We start from the raw sequence: 21,024 nt of genomic DNA, 5'->3' as shown, positions 1-21,024 counted from the left end.
CAGCTGAGGCAGGTGTGGGCGCGTGAGCTTCAGGTCAGGGTGCGGCCACAGCTATTTTTCATCTGTTGCTTGCTCTTCTCAAAAGGTCCAGTTCAAAGGAACAGAACACACCTTTTTAGACCCAAAGGCACCCAGGGGGGCTGCATGTTGATTGGCAGGCAGAGAGCCCAGAGGGTCCCCCAGGCTCTTCTCTGCCCTGGGGCAAGGGTGGCTCTTTCTCAGCACAGGTCTCCACGGGTCTCACAGAGTCCTCCTGCAGTTAGAAATGCCAGGATCCCTCCCGCAGATAGAAATGCCAGGATCCCTCCCGCAGACACAAATGCCAGGATCCTGCAGGAGGAGCCCTTGGGAAATGCAGCCTGCGGGCCATTACTCTAGACGGGAGGGGGAAATCAGCTTTGGCTTGTAGCCAACCCTGCAGGGGCCTGGATGCCACCTGGACAGACCCCTTTAGTGGTCACTATCGTTTTCAGTGACTCCTCCTCCCCTCCCGAGAACCTGCTGGGGCCGTGCACAGAACCCAGCAGCCTTGCCTTGCATTGGGGCCCTTCTGAGGTGTTGTTTCTGCTTGTTAGGGCGTCCTGCACCTCCTCCTCCCTCCTAGACATCTCCTGGGAGCAGGCGGGTCCTTCATAAATCACCTGCCCCCAAATCCTCCTGGCAGGCCAACGTCTGGCAGCCAGACCTCAGGCATGGCCATGGTTGGCCCATCCCAGGCCAGAAAACTGCGTTGTTCAGACATGGCTGATTTGGAATTTGTGATAATTCAGAAATATGAGTATCTGAGGTGTAGGTCAGCCCTCAGGGAAGACCGGGCCTGCCAGGCAGACCAGCAGGGTGACCGGGCAAGGACCCCGCGGACCTCAGTGCTCTGAGGAAGCTGGAACACAGGTGGTTTTCAAAGTTGTCTTGTATTTATTGAGAGGTTTGAGTTGACAAAATTACCTTGGTGGAGTCAGGAAAATGAACTGGTGCTTTGAGCCAGAATGTATTATTAAGTTGCTGTTAATAGGAAGGAGTTGCAGCTGTGGATAATAAGGACACTGTCAATGACAGCGTCGCAGCTGGGAGCCACACGGACGCCCACCCCTGACCTTCCCCATCCACGAGGTGGGCACTGTCCTTGTTCTTTTACTGAAGATGTATGAGGCAGCGGGAAGGAGCTTGCCCAGTGCCACACCAGGGCCATGCTATGGTCACGCGGCACTGCCGTGGACAGCGTGGCAGAACCCCTGCCTGCCGAGGAGGGGGCTGAGTACAGGCAGTGCCGCGTGCACGTTCCCACCCTGACAGAGGGACGCAGGTGAAGGCCAGGGCGTGACCACCTCACACCGTCCACGAAGCCATCCCTCCACCCGGCAGTGAAGCTGGCTGCGAGGCTACGGTAATCCCGTGGCATTGGCAGGAGACACACAGAACCTAGGAACAGACCCACACAAATGTACCCAACGGATGCCCTACAAAAATGTCAAAGCAAAATTCACTGGAGGCAGGACGCCTTTCAATGCATGGCACTGGGGCAGTCATGGAAAATACTGAGAGGAGCAAAAAATGCACTTGGATCTACATCTCGCATGTTATATAAAAATTAACTCACAATGAATCGTGGACCTAATGTAAACTACAAACCTAAACAACTTTTAGAAAACCCAGAGGAGAACCCTTTCAGAACCTAGGGCTTGATGAAGAGCTCTCAGAGCTGACACCGAAGCCTGCTCCATGGGAGGAAGCATGGAGGATAAACTGGACTTCCTTCAAATTAAACACTTTCACTCGCAGAGACCCTGGGAGGAAGATGGAAGACAAGTTACTGAGTGGGAGAAATATTTGCAAACCACATATCTGACAAAGGACTTGTATCTAGAATATGCAAAGAATTCTGAAAACTCAACAGTAAAAGAAGAGCATAGTAGGAAATGGATGAAAGCCATGAAGAGACGTTTCCCTGAAGAGGACACACAGATGCCAACAGACACAGGAAAACACACTCGGCACCATTCGTCAGAGGGAAAACACACTGAAACCACGAGGTGCCACCACGCACCTCTCGGAATGGCTAATGCTGAAAGTGATGACAACACACGCTGGTGAGGATGCCGAGAGTCCGGGTCTCTCGGGAGGGTGGGATGAGGGTGCGACGGGACAGCCCCTCTGGCAGAGAACATGGAAGTTCCCTACAAAACAAACGCCCGCTCCCGAGATGACCCCACAGTTGCATTCTCGGGCATTCATTCTAGAGAAATGGAAACACATGCTCACACGAGACCCCGTGCAGGAACAGGTGCTCAGAGCAGCTCAGTTCATCACGGCCCGGAGTGGAAACCGCCCAGCGTTCATCAATCCGGGATGGCTCACAAGCCGCGGTATACCCAGGCCACGGAATTCTACACCATAGAAAGGAACGAGCTATGGATACGAACTGGCTGTATATCCAGGGAACGATGCTGCAGGAAAACAGCCAGTCCCGAAAGGGAACACACAGCTGTGATTCCATTTCTATAGTATCCTCGGAATGACAAAACTACAGAGATGAAAAGTGAGTCATGGTTGCCACAGGTTAGGGTTGATGGGAGGCACACAGACAGACACACATGCAGACACAGACACACACACAGAGACACACAGATAGACACAGACACACACACAGACGCAGAGACACACACACACATAGACACACAGACACAGACACACAGAAAGAGACACGGACACACAGACACAGAGACACACAGACACACAGAGACACACACAGACAGACACACCAATGAATGCAGGTCAGTCTGGTGGGATGTGAGTAGTGGCTGCGGCTGGTACGAAGGTCAGTTTCCTGGCTATGACCCTGCACTGTGGTTCTACAAGATATCGCCCTGGCGGGAGGCTGGCTGAAAGGCTCACAGCATCCGTCTGTCTTATTCCTACAACTGCATGTGACTCTACAATTATCTCAAAATAAAAATATTTTTTGAGAAGACATTTCTTCCAGTGAAATCCCATCGGGAAGCCCAACACAGCGGATGAAAGTGGCGAAGGCTGGATGGACAGAGTGAGGGCTGGGAAGCCAGGCCCCAGCCTCCTGCCCATGGGGGCCCCCAGTCACCTCCGTGGGCCTCAGGTCCCGCTGGAAACTGGGCAAAAATCCTCGGCCCTCCCGTCATTTCAGGTAGACCTTGTTTTTTTGTTGGAGGGAATGCTGATTTTGGTTCCATTTTCTGGGGAACTTGAAATAAACAAACGTTGATTTCCTCATGGAAAACGTCTGTGGTACAGGTCTGTGGATCACTCAGCAGGGCCTTCTCCCGCCATTGGAACTCACCAGGCTTAGGGTCACTTTGCAGCCCGGGCTGATGGCCTCGGTGGGAACGCCCACTTCCTGGAGCCCCGTCTTACTCGATGGCGAACGCACATGTGCCGCCCACAATCCCAGACAGCCCGGAACGCATGGAGATGGAGGGTGTCCCCTGGCTGTGTGCCACAGGCTGCCACCCTCTGCCCCGGGGAGGCGTACGGACGCAGGGGCAGGGCAGTGAGACCCGCGAGAACCTGCCCTGGGACTTTCGCGGGGACTCTTGGTAAAGACGCGCTCTCCTCACCCCGGGGCTGTCCAGCTGCTGAGGAACAAGCTTTCGGCCTCCAAGGCCACAGAGGCTGTAGCAGAGAGGATCTCTCGGAGGAGAAAGGAGGGTGGGGATGAAAACCGGCAGGGAGACTCTGGAAACACATCTCAGCCAGGGGCGCTGCCACACCTGGCACTGCCAGCCCCGCCTGCACTTCCCAGTTATGGTCCCCTTGCTCTGGGAGCCCCTGGGATGGGCTCTGCATCCTGTTGACTAACAAGGCATCTCACTCTGTACCCCAATCACAAAAGGGCCTGCCGTGGCACCTGCCACACCCTCTGAACCCAGTAGAGCAGGTCAGCAGTGCCCCAGGGGATTTCATGAAGTCAGGGGGGCTGGGAAAGAGTGTGGGGTGCACACAGGACCCTTGTGGATCCCGGGGGAGCTGGGGAAGAATGTGGGGTACATGAAGGATCCTTGTGGATTCCAGGGGCCTGGGGAAGAGTAATGGGGTGCACACAGAACCCTTGTGGATTGTAGGGGGCTGGGGAAGAGTGTGAGATGCACACAGGACTCTTGTGGATCCCAGGGGTCTGGAGAGGAGTGTGGGGGGCACACAGGACCCTCATAGATCCCAGGCCTGTACTGGCGAGCTCATGTCCCCAGACGAACTCCCCAAGCCTTCCAAGTTCCTCTGCAGCTGAGTCAATATTTAACCCATCTTTCCATTTGTTTTCCATTAGAACGCGCATCTGAAACCCTTCATTAGCCCGTCCTTCCAGAGAATAATGACTAATTTCTGGCGGTAGTTTTTCCTTATCCCATAAAGGCACTGTGTAGAACCCTTCTATTATTGTAATTTACTGATGGAAGAGAAGAAATTGTAGAGATGATTTCCAAGTCCTGGAAAGACCGCCACTGAGAGAAGCAAGCCATGCTTTGTGTGGCCTCCATCTCTCCCCGCCCTTGCCCGGGGTGACCGAGGTGGACTCGACAGTGTCACCTCCAGCTCCGTCCTGGCCTTTGCACAAAGACAGCTTATTCTGGGACCAGAAACAGACTCCCGATCCCCCAGGGGCTCTGAGAGTCCGTGGACATTTCACTCAACACAGTCCTGGAAAAGCTCAGGAGTGGTGGGAAGAAGGGCTGACATGGACTTCTGAGGCCATGGCTCCACAATTTACTCAGTTATCTTAATGAGCAAAGCCAGTTGTGCTTTTGGGAAGACTTTCGCTATTGATTTTTCAAAAAGTAAGACATGGGAGGTTTGATTTGTGATAGAAAGGCCAGGAAAATCCAGGTGCCTTTAAATAGCATCCTGGGTCTCCAGGAGAGAGGCCAGTGGTGTCTGTGTGACAAGCGTGCCTGGCCTGCTGCCCACTCCCCCACATCTGCACCCTCACGAGGGGCTCCCATGTCATCATCCGTTTTCTTTGGCTGCCTGGAGCTAATATGCTCACCCGCTGCCTGCCCCTCAAAGGATGGCTGAGGACCAGCTGCCCATGGTTCCAGTGAGATAATGTCACATTCATTCCCTTTGGTGACACCGGACACACCCGTGTCTCATAATCCTGAAAGACAACCAATCAAGCGTGCAATTCACCCTGTTCACACTGCAGCCCTGGGGTGGACCGAGAGCGCAATTCACCCTGTTCACACCGCAGCCCTGGGGGGGACTAAGCATGCAATTCACCCTGTTCACACCGCAGCCCTGGGGGGGACCGAGCACGCAATTCACCCTGTTCACACCGCAGCCCTGGGGCGGACCGAGCACGCAATTCACCCTGTTCACACCGCAGCCCTGGGGGGGACCGAGCGCGCAATTCACCCTGTTCACACCGCAGCCCTGGGGCGGACCGAGCGCGCAATTCACCCTGTTCACACCGCAGCCCTGGGGCGGACCGAGCGCGCAATTCACCCTGTTCACACCGCAGCCCTGGGGCGGACCGAGCGCGCAATTCACCCTGTTCACACCGCAGCCCTGGGGCGGACCGAGCGCGCAATTCACCCTGTTCACACCGCAGCCCTGGGGCGGACCGAGCGCGCAATTCACCCTGTTCACACCGCAGCCCTGGGGCGGACCGAGCGCGCAATTCACCCTGTTCACACCGCAGCCCTGGGGCGCACCGAGCGCGCAATTCACCCTGTTCACACCGCAGCCCTGGGGCGGACCGAGCGCGCAATTCACCCTGTTCACACCGCAGCCCTGGGGCGGACCGAGCGCGCAATTCACCCTGTTCACACCGCAGCCCTGGGGCGGACCGAGCGCGCAATTCACCCTGTTCACACCGCAGCCCTGGGGCGGACCGAGCGCGCAATTCACCCTGTTCACACTGCAGCCCTGGGGCGGACCGAGCGCGCAATTCACCCTGTTCACACTGCAGCCCTGGGGCGGACCGAGCGCGCAATTCACCCTGTTCACACTGCAGCCCTGGGGCGGACCATGCAGCCACCTCTGCGAGCAGGCGTGATAAAAGCCTGCCTTCCTGTCCCAGAGCCGGGATGCTGCTCACCCCTCCCTGGGGGCCTGCAGGGGTGTGTCGTGCCCCCGGGAGCTGGCCCTGGCTCTGGGCTTCATGTGCTCCGGATTTCAATGCAGAAACAGCCTCCCGTTTGCCTGGCACTGCCAACATCTGTAGAGCCCAGAAGCCATCACTTGCTGGGCACTGGCCAGGGGTGCAGCTGCTGGTGAAAATACAGGACACCCATTGAACTTGCAGTTCAGAGCAGCAAAGATTACTCTCTTGATGCAAGTCCGCCCTACATGGTGCTTGGGCCACACTTTAAAGTGCTTTGCTATCTCTCTGAACTTCACATTTACTTGCTGTCTTGTACTTTAGGGGCAACCCCAGCAGAGGTCTCCTCAGTGACCTCCCCTCCCCCCACCCAACCCAAGCCAGGCAAAGGTTTGTCCCGAAGAGGACCCCTCTCCACCCCCCACACAGGAGGCAGCCACAGTGGGGAGCTGCTCCCCCAACACAGAAGGCCCCTGGGGTTTGTTAACCCGCAGACCTGGGCCACCTGCAGCATCTAGATGAGCAGGTGGGGGCTGTGCCAGCCCTGCGGGGATGTGGACACCCAGGTTCCAACCCATGTGTGCCCTGAGGCTGGAAGGTTCTGCAGGAGCTTCTCAGAGTCACCCCTTAAGTTCTGGATTTGTTCTTTCACTCATTCATTTGTTCTGCAGATGCCCATCAAGGGACTGCAATGCCAGGTGCTGGGCTGGACCCTCGATTACTGAGGGCCTGAGCCTCCTCACTGCTGGTGGGGGTCTCCCACTTCTTGGCAGTCACAAAGGGCAGAGATGCAAGACATGACGCACTCAGCTGGGGTCCCACACATGAAAAAGCGGGCACTGCCACCTGTGCCAGAGTGAAGTCTCGGGGGACAGGCTCTTAGGTCAGCTCTGAGGGGAACAGATGGCCTCAGTCACATGGGATCGCCTCTGCGGGGGGAGTCTGGGCCTCTCTCACTTCCCGTTTTGACTGGAACCAAATCTTACGTGTAGCCGGGAGGCCTCCAGTGGCCTCAGTCCTCTGACCTCATTGCCTCCCCAGGACCCTGGCATGTGCACCTTGTTCCCCTAGCCTCTCCGCCTGCCCAGGAGCCCACCCCAGCCCCACTCCGGGAGCTGCTCCACCTCAGGCTTCAACTCCTAGCCCACACGCCAGCTCCACAGAGGGGCCTGCCCGGGCCCACCACTGTCCCAGGACTCCCAGTGCCCGGGTTTCCTTCCCAGCCTATCGGCCCTGCTGTGGCTGCAATCGCTTCTCCCCTGTGCTCTGCACCTCCCTTGACCCTGAAGCCTTTGAGAGCAGGGGCTTTGGTGGACGCCTGCTGCACACCTGTGTCCGCACCCAAGTCCCGTGGCACCATCCTGGTGGCGGGGGCTGAGCAGCCCTCCCCAGCCCTCGGGGCCTGTGCTGTGCCCGCAGAGCCCACAGGGTCTCCAGCAAGCAAACGCTAAAGGCCTCACCTGGCTTGGAGCCCTCGTCCACGGAGCCATTGTAGACCTGGTTGATGAACTCGGGGCGGTTGTCATTCATGTCGATGACATAGATGTACAGGTCGATGGGGTTCTCCACCTTGTTGCCGTTCATGTCCACAGCGTGGGCTCGGAGCTGGAAAGCAGCACAGACACATCAGGGCCCGCTGGCGGGCGGGCACCCCCACCCAGCTGAGAGCGGCCCGGGACCTGTGGTGCTGGGGTGGGAGGCTGATGGCAGAGGCAGGTTAGCTATAGGGGCCGGGGGGCTTTGGGCACGTGGTGCAATTCTCCGAGCCTCAGCTCTCTCCTCTGCAGAAACGGGGTCGGGAGAGTGCAGAGTGGAGCAACGCGCAGAGCTGGAAGCCAGCATAACCCCCCACACCCCATGGTCAGGCCCACCCAGGACCTCCCACGCCTGTCCGACTGTTCTGTGAGCCACCGACTGTTCTGATCAGATGTCTGGAGCAGGACAGGTGTCCCTTGGATGGGGTCATGTCCACCCAAAGTGGCAACAGAAAAGGCATTTGTGCCTAACTGGGTAGGGGGCTTCACTCCTGCTACTGTGAGGTTAGTCCCCAGGAGAGATGGGGAGGAGACAGGCCAGGGTGTGCAGAGAGGTCAGAGCTGGAGCTAGGAATTGGGTCCATTTGGGTGTCCACTGAGAGTCCAGCCTGGACAAGTTCCAGGCTCCTCTGCGTCTGCATGCCCTGTCAGCTCTTGGACACAGCAGGGGAACATGGGTGGTCGGGGGATCCATGCAGAGGCAGGGCTGGGAGGCCAGTGTGGAGCTCCCGGGAATGTCACAGGAACCGCCTTCAAGGTGAAAAGGGAAGAGCTGAACCTGGGCTGGAAGGTTCTGCAGGAGCTTCTCAGAGTCACCCCTTAAGTTCTGGATTTGTTCTTTCATTCATTTGTTCTGCAGATGCCCATCAAGGACCTGCAATGCCAGGTGCTGGGCTGGACCCTAGATTACTGTGCACTGAAGGCAGTGTGGCTGCCCTGGAGCTTCCGTCCGAGGGACAATGGACACCAGGGAGAGAAGAAGCCATCAGTGGGTGTGGTGACCGCCAGGGAGGCCTGTCAGAGGAGGGGCTGCTTGAGCTGAGACCTCAAGAACAGGCCAAGGCAGAGGACATGGAGAAGCTGGGCACTGCCGCAGGCAAGGGGGCTGCTGAGGGGTTGCCGGAGAATGGAAAGGGTATGTCTGAGGCCTCTCCACCCAGAGCTGGACGGTCACCCAGAGGTGTCCCCAGCTCACATCTTTCTACCAAAACTCCATATCATGCTTAAAGTTGGACACAACAGACCTCACTCAAGGTATTTGCAGCAAAACGTCATCAAGCCCAGGGTGGCTGGGAGAGGAGCCCCATGCCGGACAGGTCTCCACATCATCGCCTTGGTGGCCTGCCTCACATGGCCGCTCCCACTCCCATGACCTCGGGGGAACGGGGTGGACCCTACATTCCACGCCTGCCCCAGGGAAACCCCGGAGCTAACTGTGTCCATGCCCGCACCAGTGTTTTGGTTGGGTTCCAACAATCCAGAGTGGAATTTTACCCGCTACGTGGCATGTTTAAGGAAGATCTAGAGGCTGGCTTTACCCAAAGAGGCCTTCTGCCCTGTAGTAAGGAGACAAACTAGGCCTGACTCCTGGAGGAACTGCAGACTGCCACGCGAGATGTGACTGCACGCACGCTGAGTCAGCTTTACGTATCCTGTTTAAACAGCCTGAAGTGCTGTGTGGTTGTCGTATCCGGCTGCCCCCATCCCGTCACGGGCAGACTCCTCCATCCCCGAGCCATTTGCAGCTCCGTCCTGCTGTAGGACACGCTTCCCATACGCCCAAAGGTCACAAGGCCTCAGGAAAAAAGTAATTCTGAGCTAAAATTAAAGTTATTATCTCCCAACTAAAGCAGTTCCAGGTGCTATCTGGAGCAGCAGGAGCAGCGCGAGTAGAGATGACAAGGAAACACGGCCTCTGCCCGCGGCCTGTGTCCTCCTTGTCCCACAGCTCCTGTTGGAAATCTCCTTTGCCCATCTCTCAGGCTGGGCACACCCAGGGCGGGCCTGAGAGAGGTGATCTCGCCGTGGCAGTGGAGGAAACAGGCAAACATGGGTGGAGGAGTCCTCCGAGCATTCTGCAACCTGCAAATCCAAGTGTCAGGCACAGCGCATTTCCTCCAACATTTTGAATAGGACATTTTTCTATCCTCGTTCTGGGAGACAAGATTAGAAAATATTAATATGTGGGTATGGTCTGGCCTCGGGCTGGGAAGCCGCTTGGGGGAAATGTGGCTGTTGACAGATGAATGTCCAGATGTATGTGGGATCTAATTCTCCCGCCTCTTGGCTGTTCTGTCTTCTTCGTATCTTTTTTTTTTGAGACGGAGTCTTGCTCTGTCGCCCAGGCTGGAGTGCAGAGGTGTGATCTCGGCTCACTGCAAGCTCCGCCTCCCGGGCTCTTGCCATTCTCCTGCCTCAGCCTCCTGAGTAGCTGGAACTGCAGGCGCCCGCCACCAGGCCCGGCTATTTTTTTGTATTTTTAGTAGAGATGGGGTTTCACCGTGTTAGCCAGGATGGTCTCGATCTTCTGACCTCGTGATCTGCCCGCCTCAGCCTCCCAAAGTGCTGGGATTACACTCATGAGCCACCGCACCTGGCCTCTTCTTTGTATCTTAATTGTGGGTGCAGGTTCCCTCCAAGGAGTATGGAACGGGGAACAGTCCATGGGGGCCCTTGGAAGTGGCCGAGGGGTGCAGGTGTTGGAGACTTTCTTCATCGGTGACATCGGCAGCCAACACGCACGGTGTGTTTGCTCAGGGCCAGGCAGTGCTATAAGAACCTGATACACGCTAACTCCAGTTTCCATCAGAATCTGTGAGATTGGCATTGTCTTGGTCCCTATCTTACAGAGGAGGAAACTGAGGCTCAGGAAGCTGAGAAAGCTTTTGGAAGATGACAGCATGTGGCTGGGTGAGCTAGTGTGTCCAACTGATGGAATCCTTCAAGGAATCTTCTGGAGCATCGCCCTGCAAAGCCAGCAGTGAGCACTCGTGCGTGTTGTGTGTTTGAATGTTTACAGGCTGGCTTCAGGGTGACATGTGTCACAGTCTTCAGCATACTCAGGCTGGGGATGCGTCCTCCCCACCCTCAGCCCACAGAGCTGGGTGGAAAATGGAACAGGATCCAAGGGCACTGGGGAGGCAGGAAGAACTCTAAGATGGCCCCAAGGATGTCAGGCGCTGGTCCCAGATGTGAAGATAGATGTGTTCCCTCCCCACTGGGCTACGTTTTTGACCTTAAGACAGGGCTGGGTAGGCGCCATCCAACCACATGGGCCTTCGAAAGCTGAGCGTTCCCCAGCTGCAGGCAGGAGAGAGGGGCATGCGGGCATCCTATGCACCTCACTGGGTGACAGTGGAGGGGACACGTGCCGGGGATGCAGGTGCCCTTCAGGGGGTGGCTGTGGCCCCCCGAACAGCCGGCAAGGACATGGAGACCTCAGTCCTGCAACCACAAGGATCTGGACCTGCTGCAGCCCCAGTGAGCCTGGAAGCAGGTCCTCCCCAGGGCTGGGGGAGTGCCCAGGCTGGCTGGCGCTTTGATTTTGGCCTGGTGAGACCCTGAGCAGAAACACAAGCCAAGCCCATCTTGACTTCTGACCTATAGCACAGTGAACTCATAGGGTGTGGTTTCAGCCACTAAGTTTGTGCCGATGTGTTACACAGCGCAGAGAACTAACACACCCCTGCTGGCTGGCACAGCTGTCCCCAAAGACCCTGGTGAGCATCCTACAAGGTGGAAGTCCAGAGTTGGATTCACAATGGAGTCTAATGAGGACTGTGATGCCTGAAGGGAGGGGCTTCCTTCTCCAGCGAAGGGCAGGAAAGCCGGGCATCCCCAAGGCCTCCATCTCAGTAAGACAGAGAGATTAGCTACACGTGGAACTCGAGGGCTTCATTTCAGAATTTGGCAGATGATGCAGTTTCTTCTCCAGTCTGGGCCTTGCATCTCCTGCTGACTCTGCCGTCCCTACAAGGGTGAGGAGGCTGGAGCCTGGCCAGATCTCAGGGCTCACCATTCCTCACCTTGAAAATGGGAAATGAGGATGATAAAAACTGATGATCTCCACAAGCTTGCTCCTAGAACCTGGTGTGCAGGAGACACTGAGAGACGCTGGCGATGTGGGATGACTGCATTTCTCATCTTCAAAGCGGGGAGAAAACCATGAAGCCTCAGGGCTGAGGCAGGAAACAGACAGGAACATGGGCCGGTGGCTCACGCCTGCAATCCCAGCACTTTGGGAGGCATAGTTAGAGACCAGCCTGGCTAACAGGGCAAAACCCCGTCTCTACTAAAAATACAGAAAAATTAGCTGGGTGTGGTAGCAGGTGCCTGTAGTTCCAGCTACCTGGGAGGCGGAGGCAGGAGAATCACTTGAACCCGTGAGGCGGAGGTTGCAGTGAGCCGAGATAGTACCACTGCACTCCAGCCTGGCTGACGAAGTGAGACTGTGTCTCAAAAAATAAAAAAATAAAAAAATCCCAGCTACTTGGGAGGCTGAGGTGGGAGGATTGCTTGAGCCTGGCAGGTTGAGGCTGCAGTAAGCTGAGATTGTGCCACTGCATTCCAGCCTGAGTGACAGAACGAGACCCTGTCTCAAAAAACAAACAAAAGAAAAACAAAAGAAGGGAAGGGAACATGTGTGCAAAAGTGTCTGCACAGTGACAAGCCACGAGGGTGGCTGGGGCAGGTGGGTCTGACTTTTCACCAGCAGCTCCCCCCACCCCCGGCCTGGGCTCCCTCATCTTCCTCCACGGCCAGCTCAGGTGGGGAGTGCGGGGGGCCTCAGGGCATCCGTGATGAGGGACAGGAGTCTTCGGGGGCACCTCAGCTTCCCCTGCAGGTGTGGGACCCAGGTTCCTGGTCCCCACCAGCCTGTGACCCCCATCTTTCTGGGGGTTTGCTGCAGGACCATCTACAGAGGCACCACGCCTTTCCTGGGTAGAGCCTGGTGCTGAGCAAGGCTCTGCATATGCATCAGGCAGAAAGAATAAACAGATGAATGGAGATGTGTGCGGTGGTTTGGATGTTCTGTCCCCTCCAGATCTCATGTTGAAATGTGCCCTCCAGTATTGGAGGTGGGCCTGGTGGGAGGTGTTTGGGTCATGGGGGTGGATCCCTTGTCAAAGGCTCGGTGCTGCCCTTGTGGTAATGTATGAGTTCCTGCTCTGAGTGCACTCCAGTGCCAGTTGTTTAAAGAGCTTGGCACCTCCGTCCGTCTCTCTCTCTTACTCCTGCCACGTGGGACGTCTGCTCCCCTTCGCTTTCTCCCACGAGTGGAAGCTTCCTGAGGCCTCCCCAGAAGCAGATGCTGGGGCCACACTTCCTGTACAGCCTGCAGAACCGTGAGTCAAATAAACCTCTTTTCTCTCTATATTACGCAGCCTCAGGTATTTCTTTACAGCAATACGAAAGGGCTAACACAGCATGTTTGCACCACGTGTTTACACAGCGTGTTTGCACCACATGTTTACACAGCGTGTTTGTACCACATGTTTACACAGCATGTTTGCACCACATGTTTACACAGTGTATTTGCATGGCATGGCAGGAGATGGTGGGGGCGCTGGATTCCTCCCCAGTGCCAGCCACTGTCTCTGCACATGGTGGGTTGAAAATTTCTACCTGTGCATGAGAGGAGGGCCTTGGGAATGAATCACAGAGGGGTGGGTGACCCAGATCCCTGGAGTGCCCATTCCAACCTCTGGCCCTGCACACCTGGACCCCTGCTGTGGGCAGAGCTCCCAGGTTGGGTTGCAGGCTGTGCCTCAGGCTTCAAGGTGCATGGAGGGGGCACTGTCCAGCGGTGGCCCTGGAGGTCCCTGTCCCCTAGCCATGCTGTGTGCAGAGGTAGCTGAGCCCTGAAACCTTTTCTGGGGAGTCGGTGGGAATGCCAAGGCTGCCTCTGGTGAGAATCCACGGAGGAGACACAGCTCATCGGGGATGCTGCAGGGAGGGCCAGCTCTGAGCTCCAGAATTCCAGGAGGAATTATAAGATGAAATGGAAGGAGGAGGCCTCCTGCTGGTGCAGGTCACCCAGGAATCACTGTGCATTCAGCAAGCGCTGGGCCCTGAGTCCTCCTGCAACAGGCACCTGGCAGCCCTACAGCACTCCTGGTGCCCCTCAGATGCCCCAGCCAACAGCCACAGGCTGCATCTGCGATGCCACACCAGCGAGAAGTGGGCTGACCCAGCTCCAAGTCTGCCTTGGTTAAAAAAACAAGACAGAAACACGTGTCAGGAATTCACAGAGCTGAAGGACTGGCTCCCCCTGCCCCACATCTAGATCTGGCAAGGCTAGAGTCAAGTCTCTGTCTCTGAATCTGTCTCTCACGGTCAGTCTATTTCTGTCTCTGTATTTCCTGTCTCTCTTCGCTGTCTCCTATGTCTCTCTCTGTGTCTCTGTCTCCCTCTCTGTCTCTGTATCTCTATCTCTGTGTGCATGTGTCTGTGTCTCTCCCTAAGTCCTTGGTCTGTAGCTATTTCTTGGCAGTAAGGGCTGTCGAGTTCCGATTCCTGAGCCTGTTGTAGACGCGTGTTGACGGCAGCCCAAAGCCTGTTGTGGGAGCCAGCGGCCATGCTGAGGGCCTGTCTCTTGCTGCACAGTCTGTGGGCATCAGCTAGAGTCTCTGGCTGGTTCTGTGGTTCTGCCCCGGCCACTCCTGGAGGGCCCAGCACACGAGGCCCAGGCACTGTCAAACAGGTCTCCCCAGCACCCAGCCAAGGTGTGAGCCTTCCCAGGAGGCAGCCGTGAGGGACTGATAAGGCCCCAGTGCAGACGGGGGTTAGGGCAGCCACCTCCCAAGTGGGCTCCCCAGGATCCATCCAGCTCCGCCCCTGCTTCAGACGGTGCCTCGGGGGCTGTCAGGGAGGCCCCTGTGGCCAAACAGCAAAACCGACCTTCTCCCATCAACATCCTCCCTTCTCTGAATGCTTAGTGAGTCCCCCGAAGGCCAGGTTCTGTTCTTGGCCCTGAGATCTGGCATGGACAAGCTGGAGGATCCCTGCCCCTGTGCAGCCTCCTTCTAGAGTGAGATGGAAAGAACGGACCCCAAAACAAATAGCTGCAGACGTGAGAAGCTGCAGGGTTGGGCCCTGTTCGGTGCCACTGGCTGAAGCCCAGCGAAGGTAGAGCTGAGCAAGGTGACACTGCCAGGCAGGGCTGAGTCTTCCATGGTTGTTCCCGAGTTACTACGGAGGAGCACACGGCCCTGACAGCACGGGCTTGTGCTGAACGCCTCACCCGGGTTAACCCTGGAGTCCTCAGAACAAGCCCATGAGGAGGAACAGGGACTGAGGCCAGGAGAGGCGACATCATTTGCCCAAGAGCTCACACCTGGCCAGGGGCAGGTCTGGGTGTGACCCTCGCGATCTGGCTCCAGCCTGTTCTGCGCTGCTGGTGCAGCCTTCACCTACACACGACGGACAGCCCTGGACCCTGAGGTGGAGGGATGTGCACCTGCCGCTGCTTTCACCGCGGCCCAGGCCCCCTCCTCTTAGCCAGGGTCAGTTCGGCCTGGGAGGAGAAGGCCCGCCCCCCGGAAGCTGAGGCCACAGCCCCACCTCTTTCCGTGCACGGCCCGCAACAGGGAACCAGCGCGGCTCTCCTTTCAGAGGCTCTTGCTGCCGCGAGAGACGTCAGAGGAAATGAAAAGCCTGCAGGACGCATGTCCCAGCCTGGAGAGGGTGGGAGGGACAATGGGCCGTGCTTCAGAGAAAGGGGCCAAGGGCAGCATGAGGGGCCCCGAGGGAGCACTGCAGCTCCCTGACTCCCTGCCCCGCAGAGCCATCCAAAGCAGACCAGCTGGATGGAGGCCTGCTAGACCAGTGGTTCTCCCAGTGTGGGCCCAGGCCTGACTTGCATCCTGGGGAGTGTGTGAAATGCAGTTTCCCAGGTCTGCCCTGGGCCCACCCTGGAGAGATGGGGGACGGTGCCCAGCAACCTAGACTTTCCCCAGCTTCCCAGGATTCTGCTCCAGGTCAAAGTTGGAGCGCTACCTGTAGAATTAGGACAGGCATGGCCCAGCTGGGGGCACCTGCCAAGGCCTGGTGGGGCTGAGATCGCCGCCCCAGGGCCCGGTTCCCACCTGGGCGTGGACACTCACGTGGTAAGAGGCATGCTCCTCCCGGTCCATGGGCCGCGTGACGTACATCCGGCCGGACATGGAGTCGATGCTGAAGACCTCCATGGGGGGCTGGTCGGCGCCCACCCCCGTGATGCTGTATCGGATGGGGATGTCATTGTCCTTGTCGGACCGGATCTGAAAGGCAGGAGCGCAGCGAGAAGAGGTCAGCCTGGGGTGAGGTGAGGCCCGGGGCCCTACCTCTGACGTTCATCCCCTCCCATGAGTTCCTCGAGCTCGACCATCTTGAGGTACGATGGGGACCACAGCTGATCTTTCGTCCACTTTGGGAACTGGAAGGACGATCGACGGTCAGGGTTTTACTGAGAGCTGCCGACGGCAGGTCCAGGGCCTGTCAGTAACAGGGAAGTGCAGGTCTAACATTCCGAGTTCAGCAAACACACCGAGAACGCGGGACGCCTGGCAGACATCCGCAGCACAGGTGAAAACAATGGAAATGATGGTATAAAATGGCCTCACGTTCTGACGTCAAACCCAGGACGAGACAAAGGCAAGAAAATGAGCAACCTCCACAGTGAGAGAAAAGACTAGGACCCAATGCATGTGTGCCCCAGCCTTTCTAATTGTTTAGAAAACAATTTAATGATGGTTATCTGGGTCCCAAGTCCAAAGGAAGCTAGAAAAGGCCGCTAACTGGGGGAGGAAATGGAACGACACAGGCAGACACGAAACTCTGAGTTTTACTTGGGATGGGGAAGGGTTAGGGAAAGGCTTCATTTTGTTTTTGAGCAGAGAGTGAGATTCACACAAGTTTTGGAGAAACAGAAAGGACCCTGGAAGCATTAAAAACAAGATGCACGTCTTTCGCTCCATTGAGGCGAAACCTCCTGTAATGGGGAGGGGGACTTGGTGGTCACCAGCCCACCACAGGTGAGCGGCGCTTCCCAGAGCCTGGGGGTCCCTCAGGGAAGTGCGAGAGGCCACGGGGATTTGAAAGGTGAAATCAAGAAGGTGGAGTGAATGGATTTGCATTCAACTTTGAGCGTGTCTTTAGACCACATGACTTTTTTTCTCAAAGTCCACAGGACCATCACATTTCATAATACAGTGGGCCGCAGTGAAAACCCCCCAAAATACCCCCAAAACAAAATGGAACAGGACTTTTTTTTTTTTTTAGAGACAGGTCTCACTCTGTCACCCAGGCTGGAGTGCAGTGGGGCAATCATAGCTCACTGCAGCCTTGACCTCCTGTGCCCAAGCCATCCTCCCACCTCAGCCCGGAGCAGCTGGGACTACAGGTGCCGGCAACCACGCCCGGCTAACTTCTGAAATTCTTTTGTACAGACAAGGTCTCACTATGTTTCCCAGGCTGGTCTCGAACTTCTGGCTTTAAGCGATCCTCCCACCTGGGCCTCCCAAAGCACTGGGATTACAGGTGTGAGCTGCTGCATTCGGCCTGACTAGGACCTTCAACTGAAATGATGCAATTAAAAGTTAATAATAAAACTGAAAAAAGACCTTTTAGAAACCTGAATGACACTGCAAAATAACCATTGGGTCAACAGGAACCAAAGTTATTTTTAGAGGCTTTTAAAAATATTTCTTTTGTTTAATAACAATATAACTATGTGACTGTGATACAGTGAAACCCAGAGATTGAGTCCCTGCAAATCCATCACCTTGAATGTTTTCATAATCAAAATGGAATTACAGCCAATGAACCAAACGCTCAACCCCACAAGGAAAGGAACGAGAAAGCAGGAAGCAGCAGACACCAAAGTCATCAATAAATATGACACAGAAAGAATCTGAAAACAGAGAAATCCGGACAACGATAGATTCCAGAGCTGTAGTTAGGTGAAAAGTCCTCAGGAAACTGCTGCGTCTTTGATAAACGTCAGAGAAAAAAGATAAGATTTTTTTTTTTTTTTTTGAGACAGAGTCTCGCTCTGCCGCCCAGGCTGGAGTGCAGTGGTGTGATCTTGGCTCACTGCAAGCTCCGCCTCCCGGGTTCACGCCATTCTCCTGCCTCAGCCTCCCGAGTAGCTGGGACTACAGGCGCCCGCCACCTCGCCCGGCTAGTTTTTTTGTATTTTTTAGTAGAGACGGGGTTTCACTGTGTCAGCCAGGATGGTCTCGATCTCCTGACCTCGTGATCCGCCCGTCTCGGCCTCCCAAAGTGCTGGGATTACAGGCTTGAGCCACCGCGCCCGGCCAAGATTTTTTTTTTAAAGCATTTTCTTTGCTATATGTTATGCAAGCACAGGTGAAAATTGTTATGAAATTGATTATTTTTTGAGAAAATATACAATTTTAAACTTGACTAGCAGAGAACACACACCTGGAGATACCGTACGACTTCAGAAAATTCCTCTTAAAAGAGCTCAAGACAGGTCAGCTTGCCCTGGAATTTCTGAAAACTTTTCCAGAGCAGAGAACGAGAGAGAAAAAGCAGCCCCCTCGGTTTTACGAAGCTTGCAGACCTTGAAGTGCAGATGCATTCGGAATTCTGATGACACACAGTGTGACCACTGCAACCACCCCACGTGTGGCCTCGGTGTCACACCCAGCAGATGCCAGTGAGCAGATGCAGCAGCGACTTCCAAGCCTGCTTCATTGTGCCTGAGTAGCACTTATCTCAGAGACAGAGGGCTGGCTTCTCACCAGGCATCTCATCTCTGCAGCACGATGACAATCATAGGCGAGCCTTCGGAGAGGCTCAAAGCATGTTTGATAGAGTATCCCTTCCAGCTTAATTCGTATCAAAGAAAGCAAGTCATCCCCTGGAAAAACTCCAATTTGTAGAGAATTCAGCCTGATGGAGAACATCTTTCTTAAACCAGCATTTAGCATTTGCACACCAGAGCTGTTCCTATGTGCAGAAGCGTGGTGCCCGGCACACCGGCCACCCCAAGACTGTCTCGTGTCGTAATAGCAAAGAAGCTGTTTTCCGTATAGGAAGAGGGAGATGCTGTTTCCATCACAAAGGCGCCATGGGGGTCAGTGCCAATGGGGGGCTGCTCACGTGCTGGGAGACACCGCCAGGAAAGGAGGCCTGCAGGCCCGTGGTGCGTGCGTGCATGCGTGCACACACACACTCCTGTGCACATGCGCGCACACTCACACACACTCCTGTGCGCGCGCGCGCGCGCACACACACACACTCCGCGCGCACACACACACTCCTGTGCACGTGCGCATACACATACACACACACACACACTCCTGTGCACATGCGCGCACACACACACACACACTCCTGTGCACATGTGCACACACACACACACTCCTGTGCACATGTGCGTGCACACATACACACACTCCTGTGCACATGTGCACACACACACACTCCTGTGCACATGTGCGTGCACACACACACACTCCTGTGCACATGCGCGCGCACACATACACACACTCCTGTGCACATGCGCGCGCACACACACACACTCCTGTGCACATGCGCGCGCACACACACACACTCCTGTGCACATGTGCGTGCACACACACACACTCCTGTGCACATGCGCACACACACACACACTCCTGTGCACATGCGCGCACACACACACACTCCTGTGCACATGTGCGTGCACACACACACACACTCCTGTGCACATGTGCGTGCACACACACACTCCTGTGCACATGTGCGTGCACACATACACACACTCCTGTGCACATGCACACACACACACTCCTGTGCACATGCGCACACACACACACACACTCCTGTGCACATGCGCGCACACACACACTCCTGTGCACATGCGCATACACATACACACACTCCTGTGCACATGCGCACACACTCACACACACTCCTGTGCACATGTGCGTGCACACATACACACTCCTGTGCACATGTGTGTGCACACATACACACACTCCTGTGCACATGTGCGTGCACACATACACTCCTGTGCACATGTGCACACATACACACACTCCTGTGCACATGTGCGTGCACACATACACACACTCCTGTGCACATGTGCGTGCGCACATACACTCCTGTGCACATGTGCGTGCACACATACACACACTCCTGTGCACATGTGCACACACACACTCCTGTGCACATGTGCACACACACACACACTCCTGTGCACATGTGCGTGCACACATACACACAGTCCTGTGCACATGTGCACACACACACACACACTCCTGTGCACATGTGCGCACACACATACACACACTCCTGTGCACATGTGCGTGCACACATACACACACTCCTGTGCACATGTGCACACACACACACACACTCCTGTGCACATGTGCGTGCACACATACACACTCCTGTGCACATGCGCACACACACACACTCCTGTGCACATGTGCGTGCACACATACACACACTCCTGTGCACATGTGCGTGCACACATACACACACTCCTGTGCACATGTGCACACATACACACACTCCTGTGCACATGCACACACACACACTCCTGTGCACATGCGCACACATACACACACTCCTGTGCACATGCGCACACATACACACACTCCTGTGCACATGCGCACACACCCACAGGCCGTGAGGAGCATCTTTGTTCCGCCCCCGCAAGGCACCTCCTTACTTTCCCATGATCAGGTAGGGCCCTTTCCGGGCTCTGCCCTGAGCCGCACACACCAAGCAGGGCTTCTGAGACAGCGACCGAGGGAAGGGCGGGTCTGGGCCCCTCAGCGGTCGATGGGAAAAGCCTCCCACGAAGCCATAATCACCCCTCCCTCTACTGCCCAAGGCCACCAGCAACGGTGTTCCTGCAGGCCTTCCATGGGCAAGGCCCATCACTTCTCCACCCATGGAGAGTTTTCACCAAGTTTGGTCACCAGGGTATATGGGGCAACATCTAGACAGGGGGGAGGAACGCCCCTTCCTGTCCCCTCCAACTTGTCCCTTGGCGTGGGAGAAAGGTTAAGAGAACACATTCCCAGGAGAGCAGGTAGCTGAGGTGGAGTATGGAGCCCACCAGTCCTGCCGTCCTGGAGCCCGGCGCTTCTCCGAAGGCTGATGGGTATGGACGCTGCTTTGGCTTTGGGTTAGGAGAAGGGCACTCGGAGCACACAGTAGGCCCTCGAGTGGCTGAGTGGCACTGGGCTGAGGAGAACACATGGAGCCACATCCAGTCTTCTGGAGGCAAGGGACAGGGAGGCAAGGATGGATTGTAGGCACGAGGGCTGGGGCCTGCAGCAGTCCGAAGGATGGATTACAGATTCACTGTGTACTACTGCTAGCTTGGACGAACCAATCCCTCTTCCACAGGGAAATTTAATGAGGAGACTGCTGAAAAAAATCCACCACCTATTTAAAGATAATTTTTTTTTCAAGGAA

At 55.9% G+C, this 21,024-nt stretch overlaps 1 protein-coding gene across 2 annotated transcripts in view; it reads right to left on the bottom strand.

The window, feature by feature from the left end:
- CDH4 (cadherin 4) overlaps window positions 1-21,024 on the bottom strand; it is a 687,747-nt gene that overhangs the window by 77,441 nt on the left and 589,282 nt on the right. For both annotated transcript variants that reach the window (XM_005569504.5, XM_065523362.2), the window contains 2 exons: window positions 15,708-15,863; window positions 7,528-7,672 (listed from right to left, as the gene is read on the bottom strand). In XM_005569504.5, the coding sequence (XP_005569561.3) occupies window positions 7,528-7,672; window positions 15,708-15,863 (301 nt within the window). The remainder of the gene's footprint in view (window positions 1-7,527; window positions 7,673-15,707; window positions 15,864-21,024) is intronic.

Source organism: Macaca fascicularis, chromosome 10, assembly GCF_037993035.2.
Source record: "Macaca fascicularis isolate 582-1 chromosome 10, T2T-MFA8v1.1".
Taxonomy (NCBI): Eukaryota; Metazoa; Chordata; class Mammalia; order Primates; family Cercopithecidae; genus Macaca; species Macaca fascicularis.
Note: the sequence above shows the minus strand (reverse complement) of the source record. Positions and strands in the feature narration are given on the sequence as shown.